This window comes from Petromyzon marinus, chromosome 35 (genome assembly GCF_048934315.1).
Source record: "Petromyzon marinus isolate PM22_M1 ecotype Great Lakes invasive population chromosome 35, UKy_Petmar_22M1.pri1.0, whole genome shotgun sequence".
Lineage (NCBI taxonomy): Eukaryota > Metazoa > Chordata > Hyperoartia > Petromyzontiformes > Petromyzontidae > Petromyzon > Petromyzon marinus.
The window spans coordinates 415,318-440,728 of NC_133701.1; the positions used below are offsets into that span (position 1 = coordinate 415,318).

Genomic DNA, 25,411 nt, shown 5'->3' on the forward strand with positions numbered 1-25,411 from the left:
CCGTGATTAAACCAGACTCCTTAAGGATAACCACCTGGTGGGCTCACACGAGTCACCAATGACTGCACGAGATTATATTTAATTATTTTTCACTTTGTTCGGCTAGAATTAAAGTTCTAAGAATTAAAGGAAAAATTATTTTGCAATGCAACGAACGTCTATGCGGGTGCAGTTACCCATAGTGTGTGAATAAACACAGTTTCACTTGAAGGGATTTCAGATGAGGTTCTGTGTTATCTGCTTCCACAGGCCATTTCCGAAATGGGGCGATGCGCTTGTTTGGCAAGAGTTCCGATTGGATACTTGGCCCTATCAACAGCACAACAAACATTGGGGAAAAGACAAACAATTGAAAGTGTTTTCTTTTCACTCGGATTTCTTATTTTTGTGGTTAGTTTGTTGTCCTTTCCCCGCAACTCCGATTAGCACCTTTGGCTACGTACGGCGCGAAAGAAGTTAAACATACATACACATTCAGGTTAACGCTGCTTTTAAGAGCCACCATGAATAGTTGAGTGTTCCCATGCACTTCACATGCCACACACACTGCACCAGACCACTTCAACTGGCCAGCACTACATCACTGCCAGCATTACATCATTGCCAAGAAATGCCGAGGGGTTCCGCTCACATCGAACAATGCACATGGGGCACGGGGCACAGTGCGAGTGGGGCTGCAGCACACATTGTGCAGTTTTCATGCGAACAGTTCATGAACAAAATACATGCGGTTACAATCGAAAGTTACAGTTTCTGCTGAAATTAAGTGTGTACTTAATGGCATTAACCTTTGGCAAAAATTCACAAAAAATGTCTTAATGTGTCTACTTTTCACAGAGACATTGGGGTTGGCAAACTGTTGTAAATGGGTATAGGACGAGTTCTGCTCTATTTTGTACAGAGCTTGCATAGCAGTATTTGTAACTTGCACAGATGTGAGAAGATGGTTGATGGATTCTGTGGGCGCAATTTGCGATGCCCAGCATCTGGCCCAGGCGCTGCACCTGCGTGGATTGCCGGGCCTCGTCCCACCGCGGGGTCCTCCTGCAGCAGGCGAGAGGCTCTCGGAGGAAGCCGCGCGAGGGAGCCACTGAGGCGCACCACGAGCCCTGCCAGATGCCCTCTTGTTTGACTTTGCGTAAAGTCCGTGGCATTGCTGGCGTGTAGCTAGAACAACGGACTCTTATCGCTCTCTTCAATTACATGAACACTTTGCCTTCTACCAATTTTATTGCAACAGCCAACAGAACGAGATATTATAGAACTGTTTCTGAGATCGCTTGAAGTGACCTCTTATCTACACGATGGGTAGAATGTTCCCACATACCTTGCTATGGAGATAAGTTCACGATGTGACAGTTCATTTATTATTTTTAAATTCTCAGAGCTGAAATTTGTTGCAATTATATTTAAATTCTCAGTTGGACGCTTTCCAATTTAAGTGACAACCCAAATGTAAGTTGATGTTCTTTTCACGCACAACGTGACCTCCGGTAAGTAGGTGGTTGCATCTCAGCAGCCATGGCTGCACAATCTAACTTGGGACACGGCCTTCAAAGCAATCCAACTCCATTCGTGACACAAGCATGTAAATAAAACATGGCCCAAGGGTAAATAATGAATGTGTACATAAAACTCTTACAAGGTGCAGCCCTGCAATTGCTTGCTCACGCCACTGCTGGCTGAAGGGCTTACTCTAGAGGGAATGCTAGAAGGCATTTGGTCTACTCTTCCACACTCACTGGACGTGTTGGAAGAGGCGAGTGTTGTATAAGATGTGGTCTGAGTGGGATCCCTTTTGGTTGATGAAGACATCTTAGGCAACTGCCATTTCTCGAGATGCAAACACTGCGTGGAACATTTCAACCGCGAATTATTGCAAAATTAAAGCGTTGCAACTGCACATTTTATCCGCAAATTTTATTATGGTTTTGAAAATTTTGCAGAAAAATTGCCATTTGTACAATTTTTTTACGCTCGATTAAAAATGAGTATAACGCATCACTTTTACCCTGTGCACTTGTGAGTATATTTCTTGCAAACGAGACACATTGTCTTCATTGTCTCTTGCCTGCTCATTCAGGACAATACCTTGTCCTCTTTGTTGTAATGCAGAGTATATGTATCCACGTGTACTGCAGTCGACTCGAGCCACCGTGCGATTGTGTAGAGGAGGATCGTGACGGACCACGCACGCGCGGCGCTTGCACGAGCGTGCGGCGTGCCGCCGAGGCTCCCCGCGGGGCGGCGCGCGTGGGGGCCACAGAGCTGCGATGTTCGTCCCAAGTCGAACGGGCGTGGCGGTGAGGTCGCACGGCAGCCTCGTGGCTGTGGGGATTGTGAACGTGGATTGTGAACGTGGAGTACCCCCCCCCCCCCCCCCCCCCGGTGCGGTATCACCAAGCCACTGCTGCAAACGAGACGATCCTGGTCTCTCGAGTTCTCAGATGGTGAAAACAAAATACACTTGTGGTCGGGCGTTTTTTAAATGTCAAATTGAGTATTGAGATGCTGTGCTTGTTATTTGGCACGCGAGTCAACGCATTCCACTGCGCATTGGGGATACCGACAGTGCAGTCGTGGATCTGGGGGGAGTGGGGGGGGGGTGATTGGGCAATTGTCCCCCCCCCCCCTCCTTGTGACCCACACCATTAGGACTGTACTCGATTGATATTTAATGGAGAACACAGTGAATATATATTTACGTTATCGATGTAGAGTCCTATTTAAAAAGCTTTGCAGTTCAGGACCTCCCTTGGGAAGTTTGTAGATCCGTCTCTTCCATAGTGTAAAATCCGACACTTGGAGGAGGATATGCACAGAAAACTGGGCCGGCAACGCCTAATTACTGAATTCCATCAATGAAACAAACTCGCGTGCGAGGATATGTGCAAGCGTTGCCTGCGAGAGAATGTGCGGACGACGGATGCCTGCGAGTTCACGTTTATCGTACGAATTTAGAAAATCAAGATCTAAAAACCATGAACCCCTCTTTAATCACAATGTTTCGTATTATAAGATCCTGTACATAATACACATTTTCATATAAAAAGATTACACGCTGAAAAATGAAAGATTTTCTTTGGCATGGAGGCACCAAGTCCGAGATGATGCTGAGTGAATGTGATTGGTGCAATGGCTGTCGAGCAGGAGCGATGATCCACAACGGCCATCGACGCTGAAGTGAGAATTCACGGATCATCGCTGAAGTGAGAATTCACAACTCGCACGCACGTCCCACCGGGATCTCGAACGGAGCGGACCAGCCAACCTGAATGACTTACAGTAAAACTTATGGCACTTATGAGCATCATCCCTTGAATGCTATTGGCTAGACTTTAACAATACAATGCAGCTAATATGTCAAAGTAAAATATGGACATTTCCAGCTGATACATTTTTCTTCTTTTCAGGCACGCTTACAGCATCTAATACGACAAACATTTTCTTGGGTAAAACACCGCGTTTGGCTGCTGTTCTTTAACTCTACAGACAAAGCTGAATAATGAGAGCAATTCACATGATGGTGCAGCATCGACAGGCACACGGCTTCTTGGTGGCCCTGGGGGGTGGCTCCACCGGGCCCGTCGTGGGGTCCGCCGTGAGTGGCGTCGCCGCGGTCGCGTCGTCGGCGTCGTCGTCGTCGCCCCCGATCACCACCAGCTCGGCCGTGCCGGCGCCTTCGTAGCCCAGCGCCTTCTTGGTCTCCTCTTCGTCCTCCACCTGCTCGTAGCCCATGAACACCATGGTGACGGGCCTCTCGGGATTGATGTCCCCGCCCGCGATCGACGTCCCCCCCGTGCCCTCGTCGTCGCCCGCCGGCTTCGGGGCCCGGTCGTCGGCGGCGTCACCGTGAACGGCGTTCGGCTGCAGGTAGACTCGGGACAGTCCGTCTTTCGTCTCGATGCCCATCACGGCTTCTTTAGCCAGGGGAGGGGACTTGGCCTGAGGGCTTGCCGAGCTCGCGGCCGGACCCGGAGACTCCGCGGTCGGCGCCGGGGCGTCGTCGTCCGCGTTGTTCGTCGTCGCTTTCGGCTCCGGGCTGGGAGAAGCCGCCGGCACGTCCACGGGACTGGCCCGTGACACCAGCGCGTCCACCTCCTCCGAGGACATGGGCTCCACACCGTTGGTCAGCGGCTGCCCGTTGTGGCCGATGGCGTAAACCACCTTGGAGCCGTCGTCGTAAACCTTGACGCCGTGGGACTGCGCGTCCTCGGGGCTCATCGGCGTGCTGGACACCACCCGCGTCTCTCCCGTCTTGGAGTCCTTCTCCACGCTGATGGCCATCGCGTACACGGCTGCGGGGCACACAAACAACACAAAGAGCGTGCGGTTCGTGTCTAATAAGAGAAACATTGCGCTGTGGGAAACACTACTTTCAAATTGCAGATACACTGCAGATTAATAAAATGTTCTCCACAAATCTGGCTGTTGCCTGATGAAGCTAGTTGTAATTACTGGCGAAACGTCGTACTCAGATTGTTAATGTTGTGGCTTAGCTCTCCAACACAGCGGTGTGCTGTACTAGTGACGAATTGGCACGTTCTGTTTACGTGACAACCCTTACTAGTTGGTTGTGTCGGGTGGTGGCGGGTTTAACGACACATTTATATGTGTACGCGATCTAACCCAAAAAACCTGTTATGGAGGCTTTCCAATGTTTACTTCTGAGAAATCCACTGAAATATACACAAGCAGCTGCTGTGAAGTGAGGGAGGAGAGGGAGAGGGATAGAGGGGGGCCGTACCGGCCCTCTCGCCGTGCTCGCTGGGGCCGTCGCCGTGGGCGCCACGCAGGGTGAACCCCGGGGGGAGGTCGGGGATCTCCGTGATGATGTACTGCACCCCTCCTGCAGAGCCACGTGGAGCCACCCAGAGCCACGCAACATGATTTTACAACCTTGCTGGTGAATGTGGGAAGCATAGGCTGAACACAGCACAACAATCGATTTTGCTTTGCTGCCGTCTGCTGACAATGTATTTCCTACAACGCCTGTTATAATGCAAGGTGGTCGCCCATCCAAGCACTAACCAGGCTCACCCCTGTTCAACTTTAAAGTTCTCATAAGATCGGGCGCATTCCGGTGGACTTGGCCGTAGGTTAGTTCTCAATGCTTTGGGCATCGTGCATGAATCTGTGATTTAATCAATTTCACACAAGTACTTGCAGTTAGCAGTGCCCAGTGTCTAGTGTTTACAGATGTCCTTCATGGGTGAGATGAGGACGCATGGAACAGGATATGATAGTGCCGATGTTAGCGAGTAACAAATCGAAAAAGAATTGTTTTTGCCCATCAACCTAACATGCTGTGACTGTAAACTGCACGTGTTCTGTGCAGTCAAAATGAAAACATTGTTGCAGCTGGCATGACGCAGCGCTGCATAATGTACCTTACCTCCTATAAACTGCTGCTGCAAGCCTGTTCAATATTTATGCAACGGGATTAATAAGCAGACAGTACTCCTCTTTCCCATATCTGCTAGCCTTTCTTGATCCAATGCTGGTTAACTGCCAAATTATGCCCGAGTCTGCTTATGAGACACTGAATGTTGGAACCGGTCCAAAATTTACTTGCGTTGAACCAAATAATTATGCACCTCCAGATGGCAGTGTGTGTAAGCTGATCGAATGCGTGTAAAATACTTTTTTTTAATGTGGAGGGACAAATATGGATGAGATTACCAGTGGCATGTCATGGAACACTGAAATGGTGTCAAAATCAGAATATGACAAGGGTCTCACCGTCATCATCAGGGAGCATGGTCTCTACATCCTGAGAATGGCACAACACAGAGCGTGAGCTTCATCGCAAACTGCATTCCAGGTTAAACAGCAAATGTGTGTCTGTGCAGTACAAATTATAATCACATATGTGAACTCTAAGCCATTAATGGTCTGTCACAACGTCTTGAGTCGCAAAGGCAAGAACCGTGACGGAGCTGCTACAACTACACGCCTGAGCACAATGATCACAGACCATCGGTTTTTACCACCAATCGCCTCATCTGCAATTGTATTACCCGAGTCATTTGTGTCTCGGAAAGAGACAATGAGGGGCATCAGCAGTACCAAAGGGAGGGGGGTAGGGGGGGTGCTCAGAGGGCCTCTCATACACCACTGCTTGGCAGATTTCGGTTGGGGGTGGTGAATGAGAGTCTCAGTAGGTGGGAGCCTCATTGCTTTCTGTATTTTTAACACGTAGGCATTTGCCACCAATATTCTGATTCAAAGTAGATTTTTCAAGATCAGATCGCGCAAGTGAAATGTGTTGTACACCCTCCTCCATCCGACGCGACCAATTAATAAAGTTGTCATATGATGAAGAAATGCGCTGCTTCAGTAGCACTACCGGCGTGTGGAAGAGCGATCTCACAACATTTAACTATTGGGTACGGACGGTCTGCGTATAGTTAGAACGAGCATCATCAGGCAGTTGTCAGAATTAATAATCGATTTTGCATCTGAGTAAAACGTATGCGTGTTGTGCTGTATACTGAGTGTACAGTCAGTTGGCGTCGACCCCGCAAGTGTGTACAGGGCACCTGCTGGACGCCATCTGCGGGGGGCTCCTCGGGGTGCAGTTTCTGCAGCACGGCCTTTTCTCGCAGCAGCAGCTCCCGCTCCGCACATTCCATGCGTCTCACTTCCTCTTCCAGCCTGCGCACCGCAAGCGCCACAACACGGGGGCTGGCGTTTTATGCTGATGGCAGAGAGTCGACCCCAGCATCGCGATCAGCCATCATGATCGAGCAACGTGCATGCACTATAAAGTGTGCTTATTGTTAATAAGATGATGATGAATAATAATGGGCAGTGCATTGAAGGAGCCACTGCAATGATGGAGAACAAGACGGTTCTCTTTTGAGGATACAGACAATGACAGGGTCCTTGGAACAACGACGTCTCATTACCCTACACCCACGCACCACGGCCTCACCTGCGCACGTTCTCATAGAGCCGCTCCGTCAGGGCCTCATCCTCCATCACGCGCTTCTCCGCCATGTCTGTCTGGGACGGTGTCCTCTTGAGCTGCCCTCCCAGCAGCCACTGCTCCCGCATCGACTTGGTCTGCTCGCACGCGGATAGGGCGCCATGACAACCGCAGGGCACCACGACGACGGGCCATGACAACAGGGTGGTGTACCACAAATACACATCGCGTGAATAATTGTGGCTCGTAATATTTCAGTTAGCAGGGGTGTAACGACGTGTGGATTAATCGATGAATGTTATTAAACTCACGAAGCACCGTGTATTTAATCACGAGTGTAGAAATTCACTGCGCACAATTGGTGTATCTTGTAGTGAATGAGTTGTCGTGAATGAATTCTCGTGAATCCTGGCAGGTATGTGTGGCAGCTACTTTAACTACGTCAAAAAAAAGAAATGACTTGAATCTAAATCAAGCCAATCTTGAATACATTTGGTATTCGCGCCATCATCCTTACAGTGCAAGGTTTGCATGAGCATGCTGCGTTTCGCACAGTTTGCAGCCGTTTAGCAGTAGAGGCGATGGTGCTGTGTGCTTCCCAATTGCGTATATTGTGGGTAGACTTCTAAATTTGTTCGATTTGGATGACGACTCCGACACACAATGGCCTATTCTTTTAGAATGATGTTGCCGGAACTTTAAACGACCACTGTGAGGCGAACAGCGGTGGAGCATTTTTATGGTTCATAGCCGGCAGTATTGGCTCAGGAGATGAAAAGAGAAAATCACTGTGACGTGACCAGAACCAGTCTCCGGGGGAGGCTGTTATTGATGCCACTGTGCAGCCGACGGGAGCCGCCCTCCATAAACACGGTGCAGCAGCAGCAGCGGCGGTGGTGGTGGTAGCGGCGGCAGCAGCGGCGAATATTTCAGGAAAGTAAACAATGAGGAAGCCTCGTGTACACATCGCAAACTCCGACCACGGCGAGCTTTCTCTGGGCCCTCTGAGTTTCCTCCCACATTCCAAGTTGGCCAAACATCCCAGCGCAAGACCTTCCAGAAGAAGGGCCCGAGACTCAGAGAGGCTTTCTTGGGAAAAGGGGCATTTTTACTATTATTATTATTACGTGCAAGCCAACAAAATGTGGTGGCCTTTTCTGAGAATCTTTGTCACGGCGCGCAGCCTTAGACACGTCAAGCCTGGCAACGACTTCATGGTGACATCATCACTGCTGCTCGTCATGAAAGGCAGCAATTGTCCGTGTGAAAGTTCCCGGCGCTTATCCTTAGACAAACACAACTCGTCACGTGCCCTGCTGCGGAGCGCGCTACCTTCAGGTGGTGCAGCTTCAGCTTCTCGTCTTCGAGCTCCTGTTTCTTGTTCTCCATGTTGGTCTGCGCTTTCCTTCGTTCCTACACCCAGCGCACGCCGACACACGATGGAGGAATGTCATATCAGGTCAGAAATAAGACGAGCAACGGGCATGTCCCCCTGTAGGAGCCATGGCAAGGAGTACAGTGCTACGGGGGAGCGCTGCAGAGTACTTTGGGAAAGGCTGGCTGATTTTTCAACCACACTGCGTGAGTAAAATGTGTGTTGTACACCCTCCTCCACCCGACAGCCAATTAATAATGCCACGTGATAAATGTGCTAATTTAAAGGCAAACAATGCTGCAATGGGTTAGTTAATTAAATAATGCATTAAACTCACTATCCAGTCATTGAATGCACATGCAATAATGTGATCTTTGCAGCCACTAAAGGCGCCATGTCCAACACAATGTTAAAAACGACATTACATCATGACCACCGAATCATAAGACGTCATCACATTGAAAGGGAGTGACTGGTTATAAACCTCCTAGAAAATATACAATTTCCTGATTGGAGCCGGAACCCAAGCGGAAACGTGCAGGCTGCTGGAGACGCTGAGAGGTCTGAGAGGTTGGTTACGGGGCCTAGCCGGGAGGTTGGGTGGCCTGGGCCGGAGGGCGCGAGGGCGAGAAACGTGCAGGAGAGTGGCGGCACCATGAGAGAGGCAAGGGGACGTGGAAGAGACCAACACTTGCCAGGCATTGTAATGATGCCTCGATTCACCAACCAAAAACATTCAGCATTACACTCATGTATGGAATTATGTGTGTGAGAACAGATTATTTATAATGCATGCAAATTGTATGCTAATTAATGCTACTGGAACGTTATACGTGAAATTAAAGTACAAAGGAGAAACTAAAACCGAGATACACGTAACAAACGAGACAGCTTCACGGTCCAGAGAGACTCTGCGAATGTGACGACAACACAAACAAGAGAGTGAAATGTTTATTGGAATGGAGCACAATCCCCGAGTGGTGACGATTTACGGAGTCTCTGAGCAGGTAAATCGCCGCTACGCGCGGTGCCGCACGCCACACACAGCACAGCCTCAACCTTTAGGACGCTACGTAAATTATTAATGATAATAATAATCATGATAATCAGTCACACACCATTTGCCGGTCGTGCTAATGTGCTCCGCCGGCCTCATTAAAACACTCTGCACTGGCAAGAATAACGACTCCACTGATCAGTGGGGCACTGTGAAATGGTTTGAATTAACAATCAGCGTTTGGCACCGTGTCCTTGCCTCATTCACACTCGACCAGAAGTGCAGCGAGACGTCAATGTAGCAGCGGGCTGACTGCGACGAGAAGGCGGCCAACGAATAGTCCAATGCTGGCACTCCTCTTATCCGCGCTCCGATCATCTACAACCCCTCTGGGTCAATCCACGAGCTGCTGCTACCACCTCTCGTTATCTGGCGATGCTTTGGTTAACAATGCTACGGTAACTTTGAAATAAAATTTTCAACCACAGCGGTAACGTGCCTCTTATCCCCAACCACATCGTAGGTGAGAGGCGTTCACAACGACTTTTTCTTCATTTTCCCAAGCCAAAGCGTCAACAAAATCTTTTGGCCCAAGCCAGACTTGAGACGGGCATTTTAGGGGTGTAACGATGCAACTGTTCATCAATCAGTATCGATTGTGAAGCTCAACAATACGCGCATCGAGCAAGGCTGGCGAGATGTGCGTTCCACTCGCACCTCGGATGCAATAAACGAGAGATGAGTGTCACCTCAATGCTCATTTGAGTATGAGATCACTTTGAGTGTTATTACCATCAATATCTGCATCCTCCGCTGGCGAAGATCCACGTCCGCCATTCTCCCAGGCCAAGGCTTCGGGCTGCTCGCAGAAGTTGCTTTTTGTCTCACCAGGAGAAACGCTCGGCCTCGCCGATATCGTGCCGTGCTCTAGACGATCATCCACAGCCCGTCCCGCCGCCCCAAGTCCTCAGACAAAGAGTCCAAGGATTATGTCGATGGTTGAGCAATCCACGTTGACCGCCAATGCGCAGTCTTTACTCCTGCAACAACAAAGCACGATGTGTTTTAGTTCCAAAACAACACCAATTATTTACGGAGGGGAGCATCGCTGGGTCTCAGGCCCAATGCCATTAAGGAGAGGTTGGCTTTATTTGTAAGGAACCCAGAGAACGCGGAAAAAACCCACAGTGACGCTCAACACCGCCACCTCCTGCTTGTGAGAGGCGGCGGCGGCGACTTTTGTGCGGAGCCACGAACATCTCCATCAACCATATGGGACGTTAAAGGTCATTGCTTCCTCACGTTATATTCTGTCCTCCCATCGCATAACCAGGAGAGGTCCATGCATTTGATTCCACAGAGAGAAAGAGAGAAGCATGTGGAACATGGAATGAACGCAGATATGAGAGACATCACCGACTCGGACATGTGAATGGGCTTGGGCAGGACACATCGGTAGAGAGGATGATGATGGCTGACAGACTCGTGATAGAATGGGAGCCAAAGGAGGGGAAGTGTCCAAGAGGATGACCACAACAGACGATGAAGCAAGGAGATCAGTTCATGAGCAGGAGTTGGACGGATGGTGATGGAAGGTGTCGGCTTGAGGAGGTCTTCATCCAGCAGTGGATAGACAATGGCTGATAGTATTTGTGACGACGTGACCTGAACCATACCCAGGACCTGTGACGCATCAGACAATGCACTCGCCTACCTGGACACCGCGCTGCTCTGCATATTTACGCATGTCACTGTGGTCACACAGAACACACGGGATGTGTAGATACGGGCTGAGATTACTCATGCTGCGAGTGGTCGTTCCACATTCTGTTGCAGTGATGCTCAACATTTGAGAACATGCCATCTCATGTTGTTGTAAAACACTCTCCTGGGTCTTGACTCCGAGGCATTTGGTGGTACAGAGCCGATGGACGCAGGTGGCGGCGGCGACGACTGATGTTGTTTTCACGCAAGGGGCTCTGCATGTTTCTCTTTAAAGCCATTTCCACGGCGCAGAAATGTTCAACATATCCGTAAAAAATTAACTTGCTGTTGTAAAAGGCCCTTTCTACGCTAAGCCACCCAGGATTACCAATGGGGGTGACATTCCCAATGTCTTATTGGGTCATTCCGAGAGCAGAGCCAGGCACCGCTGAGAACCTGAGTTCCAATCCAGACAGCTGCCTGTGGTTGAACGTGGTCCTCAAGTGAGCCCCGCCACCAATGACCGCATTGTAATCACATGATAAATAAGTTGGATTTCCACTTAATATGGATACGTTCCAGCTGACTATATAAATATTACTTGGTGAAACTGCATTGACAGTGGGACACAAGCACACAAAACCCTTCAATGACAAATTTGCGAACATGTAGAGTAAAAAAAATGGCTTGATTGTCATCCAACGAATATCACTCTCTGTGGCAGACGCGACATGATGGGACGTTGGAAGTAGCTCTGTGATACCCGCTTCCATGGGCCATTCACAGGCACCAAGAGCTGCGCTGCACCTCCTGATGTGACGTTGACAGCGGATCCTGGAGAGAACTTGAGAAAAAAGCAATAAACATTCCCACCACTCCCGGGCTCATCCTATTATCTGTAGATACACGTAGGTCACATGTTAAATTGATGTGCAGACATTATAATTGTATTCAAACCAATTTGGTGGGGTGGATAATAATATGAAAGAGAGCCTAAATGTTTATCAGATGGTAGTTGTAAAACCATACGTTTTGTGGTCTGCGATGCTCAAACAGTGCAAAAACCCATCCCAAAAAAACGTATGAATGTAGCATTTTGGGATTTTCATTCCAAAAAGTCAAATCTCAACGTGCCTGCGAATGGCCCCCGGCGTCCGTGCGTGTGCATTACGCACACAGGGCCAGCCACGGACTATCGCTAAGAGTACACTCCGACGTGGCGGGCGACAACGAACGCAGTCCGTTTTCCGTGGGAAATATGCCATATCTCACCTCTTCGCACGAGACAATTTCCTGGACGTTTGTACGAGCTTCCTGCAGGAGGTTGCAAACATTCTGCGTATCCTGGAGACGCGGCGCGTGCGATCTCGGAGGAAGAGAGCTCCTTACGGGGAGCGTTCGGAGTTATCCCACCGCCCTCCTCGCCACAGCACGCGGCTTCAATCGTCGTGATATCGTTATTACCGGAATGCTCGCTTGCCAAGGGCAGCCTCACGGAGTCTCAAAACTCTTTTTTCAGGAGGATCGTACCAAGTTTACGCAGTCGTGGATAACATTGCTACGTGTAATTACGAAGGAGTAAATATGCAGGTACATTTTTATTCATTGGGATGTTTGGTCAAGACCGGTTGCATTGCATGTGTTTTTAGCTATGGGAGGAGACTGAAGAGTGGAGGACCGCTGAAAATGAAAACAAAAGAGACCAGTATCGTTTTTGTTTGACAAAAGCTCCAGTGATACTGAGACCATGAACTGGTTTACATGCGAGACGTATCCATGTCTGTTTACATACTCGTGCAACAATGCCCCACACAGAGTCATCCAAGTAGACACCAGGTCAGGGAAGTAGAACTCCATCCACCCACAGTCTCATTCTCCGCAGGTCGGGTGGCCAGCAGTGGAGATTAAGTGGCGAATGACCCCGTTCACCACTGCTCATTGAGCCGCCATGTTCATCAAACGCCATTTTTAATCATATACCCGCAACTGCGTTAGCACACTCTGCCAGGCCCTAATGCAATCCTATGTACGCATAATGCTCATCTGCTATGGAGCACGTGGGTTGGTGCGGGTTATGAACTTCTTTACACCGGGTGCTCTGGCCGGCGCATGGCTCGGTCAGGGTCGTGCGAGGCCCCGGGCGGCCCTGGTGGATACGCACCGAGTTGGCTTCCATCGGCGGCTCGTCGTTCCCACGGGAAGAACCTCCCTCCATCTGCCCGCCGGCCGATTTTCGAGTATTTCACAACATCTCTCGGAGCCATACCCCAGTTCACATTCAACGCCCGTGGCCCAGATGTTGGTCAGGAAGGCACTTAAATAAAATACGTTTCCCTCGCCCCTACGTGGGGCTCCTGCGGGCCTTTTGGGCCATGCTGCGATGCAGCAAGATTGACAAATATTCACAACGTTTTGAAGCAATTGCAGTCAATTCGTGTGTGGTTTGTGTCTCCGCGTCTCTATCCGGGCACACAAACAGCACGCTCTGCCACGCCTCCCACGTGGCTCTACCCCTGGGCGTGGAGGTCACAGAGCTGTTGTAAAAAAGCTTCTGTTAACATTTTTTACATGGCCAGTGGATATATTAGGTTTTATTAATCTGGGCAGGGCACAGGTACCCTTTTCCTTCCTGAGGGCCACACGGGACTGTCCAATATCTTTGTTGGGCCACACGTGATCACCCACAACTCAGTCACTTCTGTCACTGAAAGATGGCCTTGCAGCGACAACAACTCAACACGTTCGTCAATAACACTGCCTTAAAAGGAAATATTTATTTACGATTGTTTGGAGTTTTTGTGATTCATGTTTGTGCACCATTGCCAACGCGGTATCACCACGTAAATTATTTAACCTTGCAAATGACAGAAGTGACGAGCGAGCACACTTAGATTAGAAACAAGGTAAAACATATTCCTCTCAAGCACTCGATTAGTGGGGTCAAGAGGCTTGCAGTGATTATATCGCTTATGAGACGTTAAGCAGTGGTAGGCCTCGCATGCCTTCAGGTCATACAAAATGAAGTAGTGGGTCGCGTTCGGCCTGTGGGCCACAGATGTGTTTCACCACCACTGAATGTGATGGCACAGCCCTGAAATCGCCTGCTCACACGCCACTGTTGGCGGAAATGGCGTCCACCATGAGCGAACCCAAAAGGATATATGGCCTACTCTTCCACACTGACCACAGGTTTTGGAAGAGGTGGGTGCACCCATTACCCCAACGCATGCGACCTGCTGATTGACTCACAATAGTGAACCCATGTACACCGCTGGGTGGATGGAGGAGGGGGCGGTTTAAGAAACTTTCCCTGTTATTACAACTGCCGTGCCGGGAGTTGTAATCGAGCCGCTGACCTAGGGTTTGTAAGTCCAGCGTGCTCACCATTACTGTGGCTAGCTCCCTTATCTGGGCCAAGTCCGTTGATGTAATTTTCCATACGCGTAGCGCTCGCACGGCCAAGCTGTCAAACGTGGGACGTCCCCGCGTGCGCGTCTCGCTTCCACGCTGACCCCGTGACATCACGGCGGTTTCTAGGGTCAGCCCAGATCGAAGTGTGCGGCCCCAGGGGCCCGTATTGGTTGGGCTGGGTCGTCGTGGGAATGTGTCTGTCTGGTACCAGCACCGGAGCCAGCACCGGAGCCAGCACCGGAGCCAGCACCGGAGCCAGCACCGGAGCCAGCACCGGAGCCAGCACCGGAGCCAGCACCGGAGCCAGCACCGATTCCATCGTCGTGGAAACGAGACATTAAGTTCGGCAGTCAGTCGGCTTTCAACTCGGAGCCCAGAATGTGGCTCCTCCGCCATCACGGCGCCGCGTGGCTCTCAAGGTGCGGGAGCGGACGACCCCACGCTGAACGGCGCTGCGTGAACACTGCGCCCGTTGCACAACGCTGCGCATTTGGAAATTACGGCCGAGGGGCCCCACCACTGGGAATATAAAATAGCGAGAGGGACGCACGGGAATCCAGCTGCGCAAACAATGGAACAGGAAATCCCACCCAGCGCTGTCCCTCAGCCTTCCTATGCAATGCAGCCATTCAAAAGACGGATTTCCTGTCCACTGCAACTGCAGCTTCGGCGTTCAATATATTCGTGAATCTTTCGGGCTCAGTGATTGTGCCAAGAGACAATAACATCATTGTCGTTTCGTTCAGATCAAAGCCGCACTCGTTATTGCTGAGGGGCTGTTGTTTAGTAAAGTGCAAGGTAAACAATATTTTTCTCAGGACTATTCTGCTCAATATTTTATTTTTTTAAATACCACAGAAAGAAATAACAATGCTTAAAATGACAGAAATTTAACTTTTGCCTCGGTACTCCACGTTGAATAACGCAAACGTGCTGCGAGGTCGTCCGTAAGAGGGGAACGCAGTGGGCTGAGCCACCCCCTCCTGCTGACGGTGTAGCTCCTCTTATACATTCTTATCACTTACCACGTAGCTTTTCTGCATTGTATTCCGACTTCCTCCGTTCTGACCTGAAGATGCTTGGCAGTTTCAAGCAAACGTCCTAACCTATTGCATCATTTGGCTCTGAGAATTGTTCTGCATCTCACCGCTGAGTGATCTGAAACTAAAATAATTGGGATGTTAAACACTCATACATGCGACAATTTAATGTGGGTAGAAGGTCTTTAAAACACTTATTCAGCCAAATCATTGCGGGGTCCAACCCCAAAATCAATTATGAATTAATTATGGATCATACATTCTGATAGTCAAGCCCAAACATGTTGGTACAGCCTTTGCTCCCACACAGGGAGGGGGTGAGAAATTGAGAAAGAGCAGACCACATCGTTACTCATTCAGTTTAAACATTTGTTTACACTTTGCTTGACATTGACTTGTGCCGTGGCCTCTGCCAGAGTTTGTCAAGACATGGGGCCACGCCACTTCTCTCTCGCTTCCCGTAGCTCCCTTTCGCTAAGCTGCTGCGGTGCCGAGGAAGCTATTCGTGACTTTACGGCATTGATGAGCTTATTTTGTGTTCGGCATAGGGGATTCTAATAAGACAAGCGCTTAAAGCACGATTCCTCCGGGTCACGCCGCCGTCACTACGAACGTCAACGCCGTTGGTTTTCCCCGTCACCTCGCGGCGCACTTTGCTTCGCATGCGTGGGTTGCGTCGGGGCGCGCACACGGTGGCTGAACAACTCCCCGGTGGGGTCCGGCTGCTCGGAGTTCTTCCCTTCACCCCGGACCTGCCCCGAGGGATCATATTCTTCATGACGAACAAAGTGTCTTACAATGACTATTGAGGAAGCGTGGAACAACCACAAAAATAAACTCCTCGTGCACTGCTGTGGAGGCTCACGCGTAATATATACACAGACACAACGTCCGTTTGTCCGTGTAAAAATAACATAATTGTTTATCCCATCAACCTGAGTGAGGACGCTTAGCCAATGTTGAATGTTTTGTGCTGAACGGATGGCCCTTTATGATATTTGGTAAACAGATATTTTTTCAACAGGAGCGACCCTGCTGATGAGACTCTGAGAGCCAAAGCCAATAAAACAATTGTATGGGGAAGGGTCGTAGGTTGATGAAGCGATAGATTTTTGTCTTTATATGTTAACAAGATATATAGGAATGGAAGGATAATTTGCACCAATGTGTTGATGTTACAGGAGTATAAAACAATATGTGCAAGTCATTAATCTATCATTCCTTAATGTATTTTCCAGCTGTTCCTGACGACGCAGACAAAAGTAAAAAAAAAACAAATATGCATTTGATACCCCGTGACACTTGTAACGTTTCGTTCGCACCGAAAAAACAAAACATCACCTGCTAATCTTTAGAACGCAGCATTGGAACAACCGTCCATATGCAACATCTCAAATTTGGCTTATTTTCCAGACAACGGATTTGTTAAAAATCTACTGCACTGGGTGGGTCGTGTGCAGGGTGGGTCGAGGCCAATTCCGAGCTTGGCCGTGGAGTAGTCTCCACGAGCCCAGCGACCCGTGGGATGTTGGAGGAGGAGGCTGCATTTGTATTGCATGGCATCCGAGGGTACTGGTGGAGGGTGGAATGCTATGAGGTGCGGCGATGGCATGGATGGCTTTGGCTTGATGACATCTTAATCTTGAGTGCTCCAGGTCATACAATTTGGAAATTCTACAATGGATAATGCGATGTGTTTTTGTCATCGCTTTATTTTTCATGGTGGTCCAAACGACTACCGACTACCGTAAGGAACCCTCTTTCACTCCAGCGCTGTCCTCCAGACAGTCTCGTCCCTTCACCTGATGAAGGCCGCTTGTGTTGTGGCCGAAACGTCGTGAGAATATTATTGTGTTATTTTATTTTCTTTTATCAATTTATTATTTTATTCTCATTCTATGTGACTTTACCGAAAGAACCAAAGAAGATGGACCCTCTGGCACTTCTGAAATACACAGCCACAATAGACATTAATGAAACGCAGCACTACAAATAATAGGTTTGTGTTGGTCCACATCTGGTGTTGATTAAAAATTCTGAGCAGGATGGAGCATTGCCTCAGATTCATCAAGAAGCAGCAGGCCCTTGAAACGTAACTTAAAGAATTCAAAAACCATCAATATTTATCCAAGGATCGTTTTTGAACACACTTTATGTACAGTACGTTTCATATTCTTGGTTCTTTCGGTAAAGTCACGTAGAAGGGAAACCGAAAGAACCAAGAATATGAATCCCTGCAGTCACGAAAGCTTTAAATCAACATACAGTACGTTTCTTGAGTTATGGCTAATTTGCAATGTGTATTGTTTGCTTTAACAATATCTCACGGTGTTCATCAGCCACTGCATTAATTACGGCAGCCAAGAGTGAGATGGAAGCTGGCAGCTGGGTACTGTAAGAAATCACTTGTAAAGCCTCAACATCAGACTGCAGGCAAATTTCCGAATGGTGCTGGTAAGAGGCAGGCGAATGCTGCTCCCTGTTATTTTGGCTTACGCAGAGTTTCATTCCCCGAATGTAAGAGACTCAGAATACACAAATTAATCAATGTAATTCCCCATACACATAAACTGGCAAAATGCCACTTCAATCATTTAGAGAACCTCCGTTTCTTAATCACTGGGGTTGCAAATCACTTTATATTATTGAAATGAAATCCGTGAAAGTGATTTGCTGCTCAATTGAGCACTGAAGGCGGTGCTCATCTGCCATTGGCATTGCTGAGCCAATGGTAGAAATGTCCAAATTGCTCTGGTGTGGGTGAGTCCATGCGTTGGGCAACCACTGCTGCCTTTCCCACAAGGTAATGCTCAATGTTTCAACCCGAGAGAGTATGTCAAGAGCCACGTTTTATCTGAACGGGAAATTTAACAACATATCTTTTTTACAGAGAAGTGCAGCTCTGAAATGGCACTCGCCGCTCTGTGCGTGACGCACAGGCTAACCGTCTTCTTGTTTTACGACCATCAGCACAAATATCCGTTGTGACCTTGGGCAAGTAGCGGAGAAATGGTTGAGAGTCAAAATTGCGAAACGCTGCGAGCTCTGCCACAAAATTGTTTACGTCCCAACAACATTGACATAATTGTGAACATTCCACAAGCAGGTTTTTATTTAACCACTTATTTTCAGCCCGATCTGCACCGCAAATGCTCCCTCACCAGTTGCACTCGTGTTGGATTCGCGCCGTGTTATTCCAAACACCTTCCTCCTTCTAAAAATAGTGAAATAAGAAAATATAATTCTAAAATCTGGGCGAAAAATGTCGTTAAGTTTTCATAACATTCGTGATTTTTTTATGAAAAAATATTAATTAGAGTAAAGTAAAGTAGGTGGTCTTATCTTCGTTTCCTCTTCACAGAGACTGTTCTTTGTAAACAGCTAAGACAATGACTGCACACACATAAGGGCCTCAATATTCATATCAGGTCAGACCAGGCCTAAAACAAATGTTGACTGCATTGTAACCCATAACCTACGCAAAGTGGGTTGCGTTTACATTATACACTGTACTTGGCCATGCTCTGCCGAAACATTTTGCAGGAAAGTGAAAACAAATCTGTTTTCTGAATACGCACTCGGTGCCTCCATCGCTGTGTAACAGCAGACGACGAAGATAGCAGTCGGATCTAACGAGGACAAAGCGGTTTTAATTAAAGTCACCCTCAGCTGGCGCGAGGGAGACAGTGGCAGGGTAATTTGTGTGTGGTGGGGACGCGGTGGCCGGGGCAGGGTTGAGATTAAAAGCACACAGGAAGAGGCGCGCATTGTCATTAAAGATATTTTCTTTTCATTAGAGTCCACGAAAGAATAATAGTAAGGTACAACAGGCACACGTTAGAAGTGTACTTCTCGGCACGACGGGGTTGAGAACTGCGGATATTTAGTTGAAAAATATGGCAATCCACTCTGCACCACGCATTATATCACCAAGCTGACAACATTGCTGGGTTCGATTCCCCACTCGGGTGCCTTCCTGTGTGGAGTTTGTATTCTCTCCCCCAATACTGCAAGGGTTTCAAGCGGGTTCTCCGGTTTCCCCCCATATCCAAACAAAACATGCAATGTGACTGGTGTTTGGGCCCAACATCTCAACAAAAGCTTACCCGCAAATTACTCATTTGGCGAGTATGCGGTCAGCACGGGAGGTCAGGCTGTGGTGCACACACCTATCACTCCTCACCACAGCCTGCCTTCCGTGCTCACCGCATTCCTCACCTTCCTTCACAAGGAGGTCTTCACGCACACCACACCTGGCTCAAGAAGTGCCGTGATGCCATGAGAGTTTGGAGCGCGGGGATCAAACTGCGTCTCCATTACATTAAACCGGCACCGCGAATCTAAACAGAAGCCTTTGCAATGCAACTGATGTCAACGTTCGCACGGTGGCTATACATACGTGGGCGTACAAAACAAGTATTTATATCCACATGTGGTTCATTCTTTTCCAAGACGTTCGTAAATGTGACTATATAAACTCATGATATTAAGAAATACAAATACCAACCGATTAATGATTAATTATTCACTTAATTATTATTTAGAGAGGTAAACGACCGCTTGTGTTGCGATCGAAACGTCGTGATATTTTTAGTCACTTTCCTTTTATTATTCATTTTTCTATCTACGTGACTTTACCGAAAGAACCAAAGAATACAAAGAATATAATAATGCCAGGAGAGGTAAATAATAACAATGAAGACGAATGACTTGCGTCTCATAAGGAAAATGTATCCTTTGGTTCTTTCGGTAAAGTCACGTAGGTGGAAACATAAAATAAAACAAATAATAATAATAATTTATTCGTCTTCCAAACGAACCTCTCCCACTCGCGCGCGGGTTATCGCTGAGTTGCATTGAATGGATGTGAACGACACGTTTTAAGTCACAATAAACTGGTGAGCACGTGACATAATCCATCCACTCACAGGCGGTGTGATCAGCGCGAGAGCCGAGCATTGCCAGCAGCTGATGATGCCGAGTGTGATGATGCCGAGTGTGATGATGCCGAGTGTGATGATGCCGAGTGTGATGATGCCGAGTGTGATGATGCCGAGTGTGATGATGCCGAGTGTGATGATGCCGAGTGTGATGATGCCGAGTGTGATCATGCCGAGTGTGATGTCTTTCGTACGAAATTGCCAAGATCCTGCTTTGAGTTTTTCAACATTCCTCCTCATCCTCCTCATCCTCCTCCTCCTCATCCTCCTCCTCCTCATCCTCCTCCTCCTCATCCTCCTCCTCCTCATCCTCCTCCTCCTCATCCTCCTCCTCCTCATCCTCCTCCTCATCCTCCTCCTCCTCATCATCCTCCTCCTCATCATCCTCCTCCTCATCATCATCCTCCTCATCATCATCCTCCTCATCATCATCCTCCTCATCATCCTCCTCCTCATCATCCCCCTCCTCATCATCATCCTCCTCATCATCCTCCTCCTCATCATCCTCCTCCTCATCATCCTCCTCCTCATCATCCTCCTCCTCATCATCCTCCTCCTCATCATCCTCCTCCTCATCATCATCCTCCTCATCATCCTCCTCCTCATCATCATCCTCATCATCATCATCATCCTCCTCATCATCATCATCCTCCTCCTCCTCCTCCTCCTCATCCTCCTCATCCTCCTCATCCTCCTCATCCTCCTCATCCTCATCCTCCTCTTCATCCTCTAGCTGAAAAACCGAATCAGTTGGCATGTGGCCATGATATCACAATTTGATTTGATTGGCTCTGTCAAGTTGTGGAGGGTTATGGATACAATAAAACAAACTGCCATCGTACTTTAAGAAACAAACAACTCATGAAACTGGGCGCTCGTGTAAGGCCAAGGGGCTGTCCATATATGACGTCACGCGATATTGGACGATTTTTGCCCCCCCCGTCGTCACACGGCGTCACAAATATGACGTCACAAAGCTCTGCCCCCCAAAAAGAAAACATGCTTCAAATCGCTTTAAACTATTGTCATTGTAGTGTGTATTTAATGTGGCGCTGCACTCTGTTGTAGGAGAAAACATGTATTTAAAAGTTTATTTAATTAAGTAGAACGTGTTGTCTATATTTATTTAAAGTTGCGCATTTTGATGTGACGTCACATTTTTCAACCCCCCCCCCCTTGTCACCATCGTCACAAATGGTGCGTGACGTCATTTATGGACGGCCCCCAATGCGTGTGTTCGGGGCACGTTAATCACAGCACACGACACCGGCAGCGGCCCTTAGGGAGAAACTCATCTGTTTTGAACAACTAATTTGTATGAAAACATGGCATTTTATAAGTGATTCGCATTGTTACTCGCATTCTTCAGAGACGCAACGACAGCCCAGCGGCAGCTGAACACGGCACGAGCGTGCATGAGCATTGCCTCCCTGCGCTTCGCTCGCAGACAGCATGTGACAAACGCTATTTTCATCAAGAGACCTTCAACTCGCGGAGTCGTGACGCGGTAATAGATCTCACGTCGCGATCACTGAGCGGTGGCTACGCAGGTGTCTGCCTGCAATCCGGCACTGTGGCGGCAGCGAGGGTTGGTGCATCACCGCACGAATGTTGTTGTGAAACCCTTGGGCGCCGAGGAGGTGCCGTGCCCTGGTGGTTTAGCGAAGGGTGGACTCGCACCATATGTCCCTTCTGTAGGGGGAACTAACCCCTCGCACGCGTGAGCTCTCTCCGGGTGCTCATGAATTTAGCTGACACCTTAATACAAATATATGTAGAGGACTGCAGAGCTTGGGCACATGTTGGCGCCAGCTCACCATCTGGCTGCTGCCAAGCTTGTATGTGGTTTCTCGGCATTTGTGAGAAGCAATTTGCATGAACAGCGCTTAATATAAACATTAAACATGATGCAGTTGGGCCCTGGGGCGAGCATCATGATGGGCCAGCTGCGTCGTTGACCTGGTTGCCGATACACGGCCTCTATGCCATTCGATTATCTTTGTTTCTTGCCTAAAAAAGTAGATTTTAGGCCTCAAACTATTTATCCCCCTCAAGATTCAAAGAAGGTCCACAATTCAAGGTTGTTATTCGAATCAAAGGACGATTCGTGACCCCGTTAGCTTGTATGCAAATGGAAAAACAATCACTCCAGCTGCCCCCCCCCCCCCCCAACTTGAACCGACGCTACATCAAGTACCTCGAGCGCGTCAGCCGTGCTTATCAGGCTTGGACATGCGGGTAGATGCCAGCGAGGACACGGTTGCATTCAAGTGCATTTAAACATTATTTACACTTCCTTTAACTCACAACACCGTGACTCGAGTCATCTTTGCGAACGAGACTCATATCCGGGTCTTGTGAGTTCACGCCTCGTTACACAAAATCAACTTGACATTTGAACCACGTCACACGCAAAAGTTGAGTCCGTCCAATCTCAATAACCATGGAAGCAGATGCGGTTATACCTCACGATGCACAAATGGACAAACTCTCCGGTCAGTATGCAAAGACTGCGGTCAGCACCCAGAACAGACACCATGCACCATAGAACCACTCACAACTCCTGACGCAATCACCTGGCTAGACCACCTCAATGTAACATCGTCGTCGTTGCTGCTCCGCATTACCGTGACCCACACAGCGACCACAGAGAGACGCTCCTACCCCTGTGAGTGATGCAGAGTGAACCAGTGACCACCACCACCACCACCCCTCGCCCTCGCCGCGTGACGCGGAGAGCCCCTGGGGCCAGCGTGGCCGTCCGCTGCCCCCCGTCTCAGTGGCGTGCGGCTGGGAGCCGTCACGTCCCCCCACCGTGACGCCTGCTGATTTGCCACAACATCGGTACTGATTTATTACCCCCCCCCCCCCCCCCGAGGGATGATAGACTCACACCCAGTCAAGCCTGGGATTGAAACTCACGCCTTTGCGACTGACGTTCGGGGTGTCGGAGCACATTTGACATTTGTGGCCAAGACCGTCACTGGCTGGGCTTTCAATTTGCCGATGATTCCGGTACGGCCAGCGTGTGTGAACCCTGCACTGTAACAGTTGTTGGTAAATTGGCAGGATGTTTAAAGAATGTGTATGTCCTTCCAAAAAATGTATCCCACTCACAAACAGGAAACTAATGTGGACTTCCTTTATACGTTGTGGAAATGAATGAATTTAGGAGGCAGTGGATGAGTTTTAAGTTTAAGCTACACGTTGACGGACTCCATCCGATCGCAGTTATAATGAGGACGCTACAGCACAGACTGCACACATTTACTCACAGCACACGGCAGCACCAGCAGCAGTGGCCACGAAACACAATCGCGTTTTGTAGAGGAGTTATTTACTCAACTCATTGGCATGAAAACAGGGAAAACGTGTTAGGATAAGCAGTTATTTATCTTACGTAAACCCGCTGTATGACATCAATGTTGAACAGCTACATAGTACGGAGGACCACAAATAAGGGCGAATCCGGTGTAATGTTAGTACGTTTATTTATAAGTACACGAGTTAAAAACTCCGCATTCAGCCCTAGCGCTATCAATACCCTCGGCGTGGGGAGTTGTTCGTGAGTCGTCTCGAAGGGGTTTCGTCTGCTGGAGAAAGATTCTAGCCTGGAGGAAATCCTCAGGGAGATCCTGAATGATGGACTGTTGTTATAATTTGTTGATAAACAGAGAAACGTGGTTCCGCACGTCATCATGCAGGGTGTTTTACCACTGCGGCTCAGCCGTGAGTCGGACTCGCATGGACCCAGGATCGCGTCTCTAGAAGTGGAAGAAGACTCAACAGCAGACTCGCGAGCCGTCCACTGCTATCAGTGGCGATGAGCCAAAGCTGGACGTGAGTCTTCCACTGATCGCTCACGAAGCGCTTCATCCACGACGTGGCTCCCTCAAGAGCTTCCCCCGCTCACATGGCTCACATCGCGCACACACACCGCTCATCGTCTGTAAACACTCCTCTGTAAACACCGCTAACAGCCCTGCATCAGGGGACACCGGTTGAACATTAATCAGTTTTCTTCGCCACTGCATCGCGACGCGTCTGGTTTAGGCTGCACCCTGTTCCGTGTGCCAGCATACCGCACGGGCTGGTCCGGGCGAGGGAGAGAGGCACGGCGACAGCCACTGCCGCTGAGCTCGGCTCACAGATGTGTGCTGTGCGCAGCGAGCCATGCCAAGATAGAGCTGCGAGTGTCGATTTCCCACCGAGCGTACCTTGCTGCGTGGATCCTCTCGGTCGGCTGTCGCGGGGTCCCCTGGCTTCCACTCCCTCCGCACAGCGGCAGCCTTCCCGGTGCACCGAGCGGCGTGGAGCTGCTGGAGGCGGCGCTCCGCGAGGCTCTCTCGGGGCAGCACAGGCGGCGTGGGGTGCGCGGGGTGCGCGGGGTGCGTGGTGCTGGGGCTCCCTGCCTCGCCTGCTGCGGGGACTGAGTGCGTGAGTGCGCGCTGCCGTGGAGTGGGTGGGGTTGTTGAGATTTTTTTTCTCCAGGGGGAGGTAGTGATGTAGGGGGTGGGCTGGTTCGCTGGGTGAGTGGTGGGTGGGGGGCGATGTTAGAATTGAGTCAAGTGGCTGATAGTGGTGTGGGTGGGAGAGGGAGCTGTGGGGGATGGATGGATGGGGAGGGGTGTTTCGCAATGGCTTGATTAGCGCTACACAAGTCCAGAACACTTCCCACTACAAAAACAATGTAGGTTCCATTACCTCACTGGCTGCCCCACTGTAAGAGCGGCCCTTGAGGCCTCCCGCTCGCCCTGCTGCCGCTGCCATCCCCTGAAGCCGCTTCAGAGACATCATCCATCTGCAGGCCTCGTCACCGTGCCGCGCGTTAGCCCCGGGGGCTCGTAGCACGCAAATGTGGAAGTGATTTTGAGAATGAATGCATCAACAGCAGTGTTGTGCATATCGCACCGTAGCCTAAACATACCAACGTACACAACCATCACATGCGAACCCTGTTCAGAGTAATCCGATTGATACTTTGTCGGTTGAACTTCTTTCGCACCGTACGTA

At 49.3% G+C, this 25,411-nt stretch overlaps 1 protein-coding gene across 1 annotated transcript; it reads right to left on the reverse strand.

Moving 5' to 3' along the window:
• Positions 1–1,905: 1,905 nt before the first annotated feature.
• Positions 1,906–24,892, reverse strand: LOC116948786 (paralemmin-1). Its single transcript, XM_032965874.2, has 8 exons — positions 24,616–24,892; positions 10,096–10,343; positions 8,264–8,344; positions 6,938–7,068; positions 6,543–6,657; positions 5,743–5,773; positions 4,748–4,849; positions 1,906–4,298 (listed from the first exon to the last, which is right to left on the reverse strand). Exons 2-8 carry the CDS (start codon positions 10,138–10,140, stop codon positions 3,517–3,519), a joined length of 1,287 nt encoding a protein of 428 aa, XP_032821765.1. The 5' UTR covers positions 10,141–10,343; positions 24,616–24,892; the 3' UTR covers positions 1,906–3,516.
• Between the last annotated feature and the right edge of the window lie 519 nt (positions 24,893–25,411).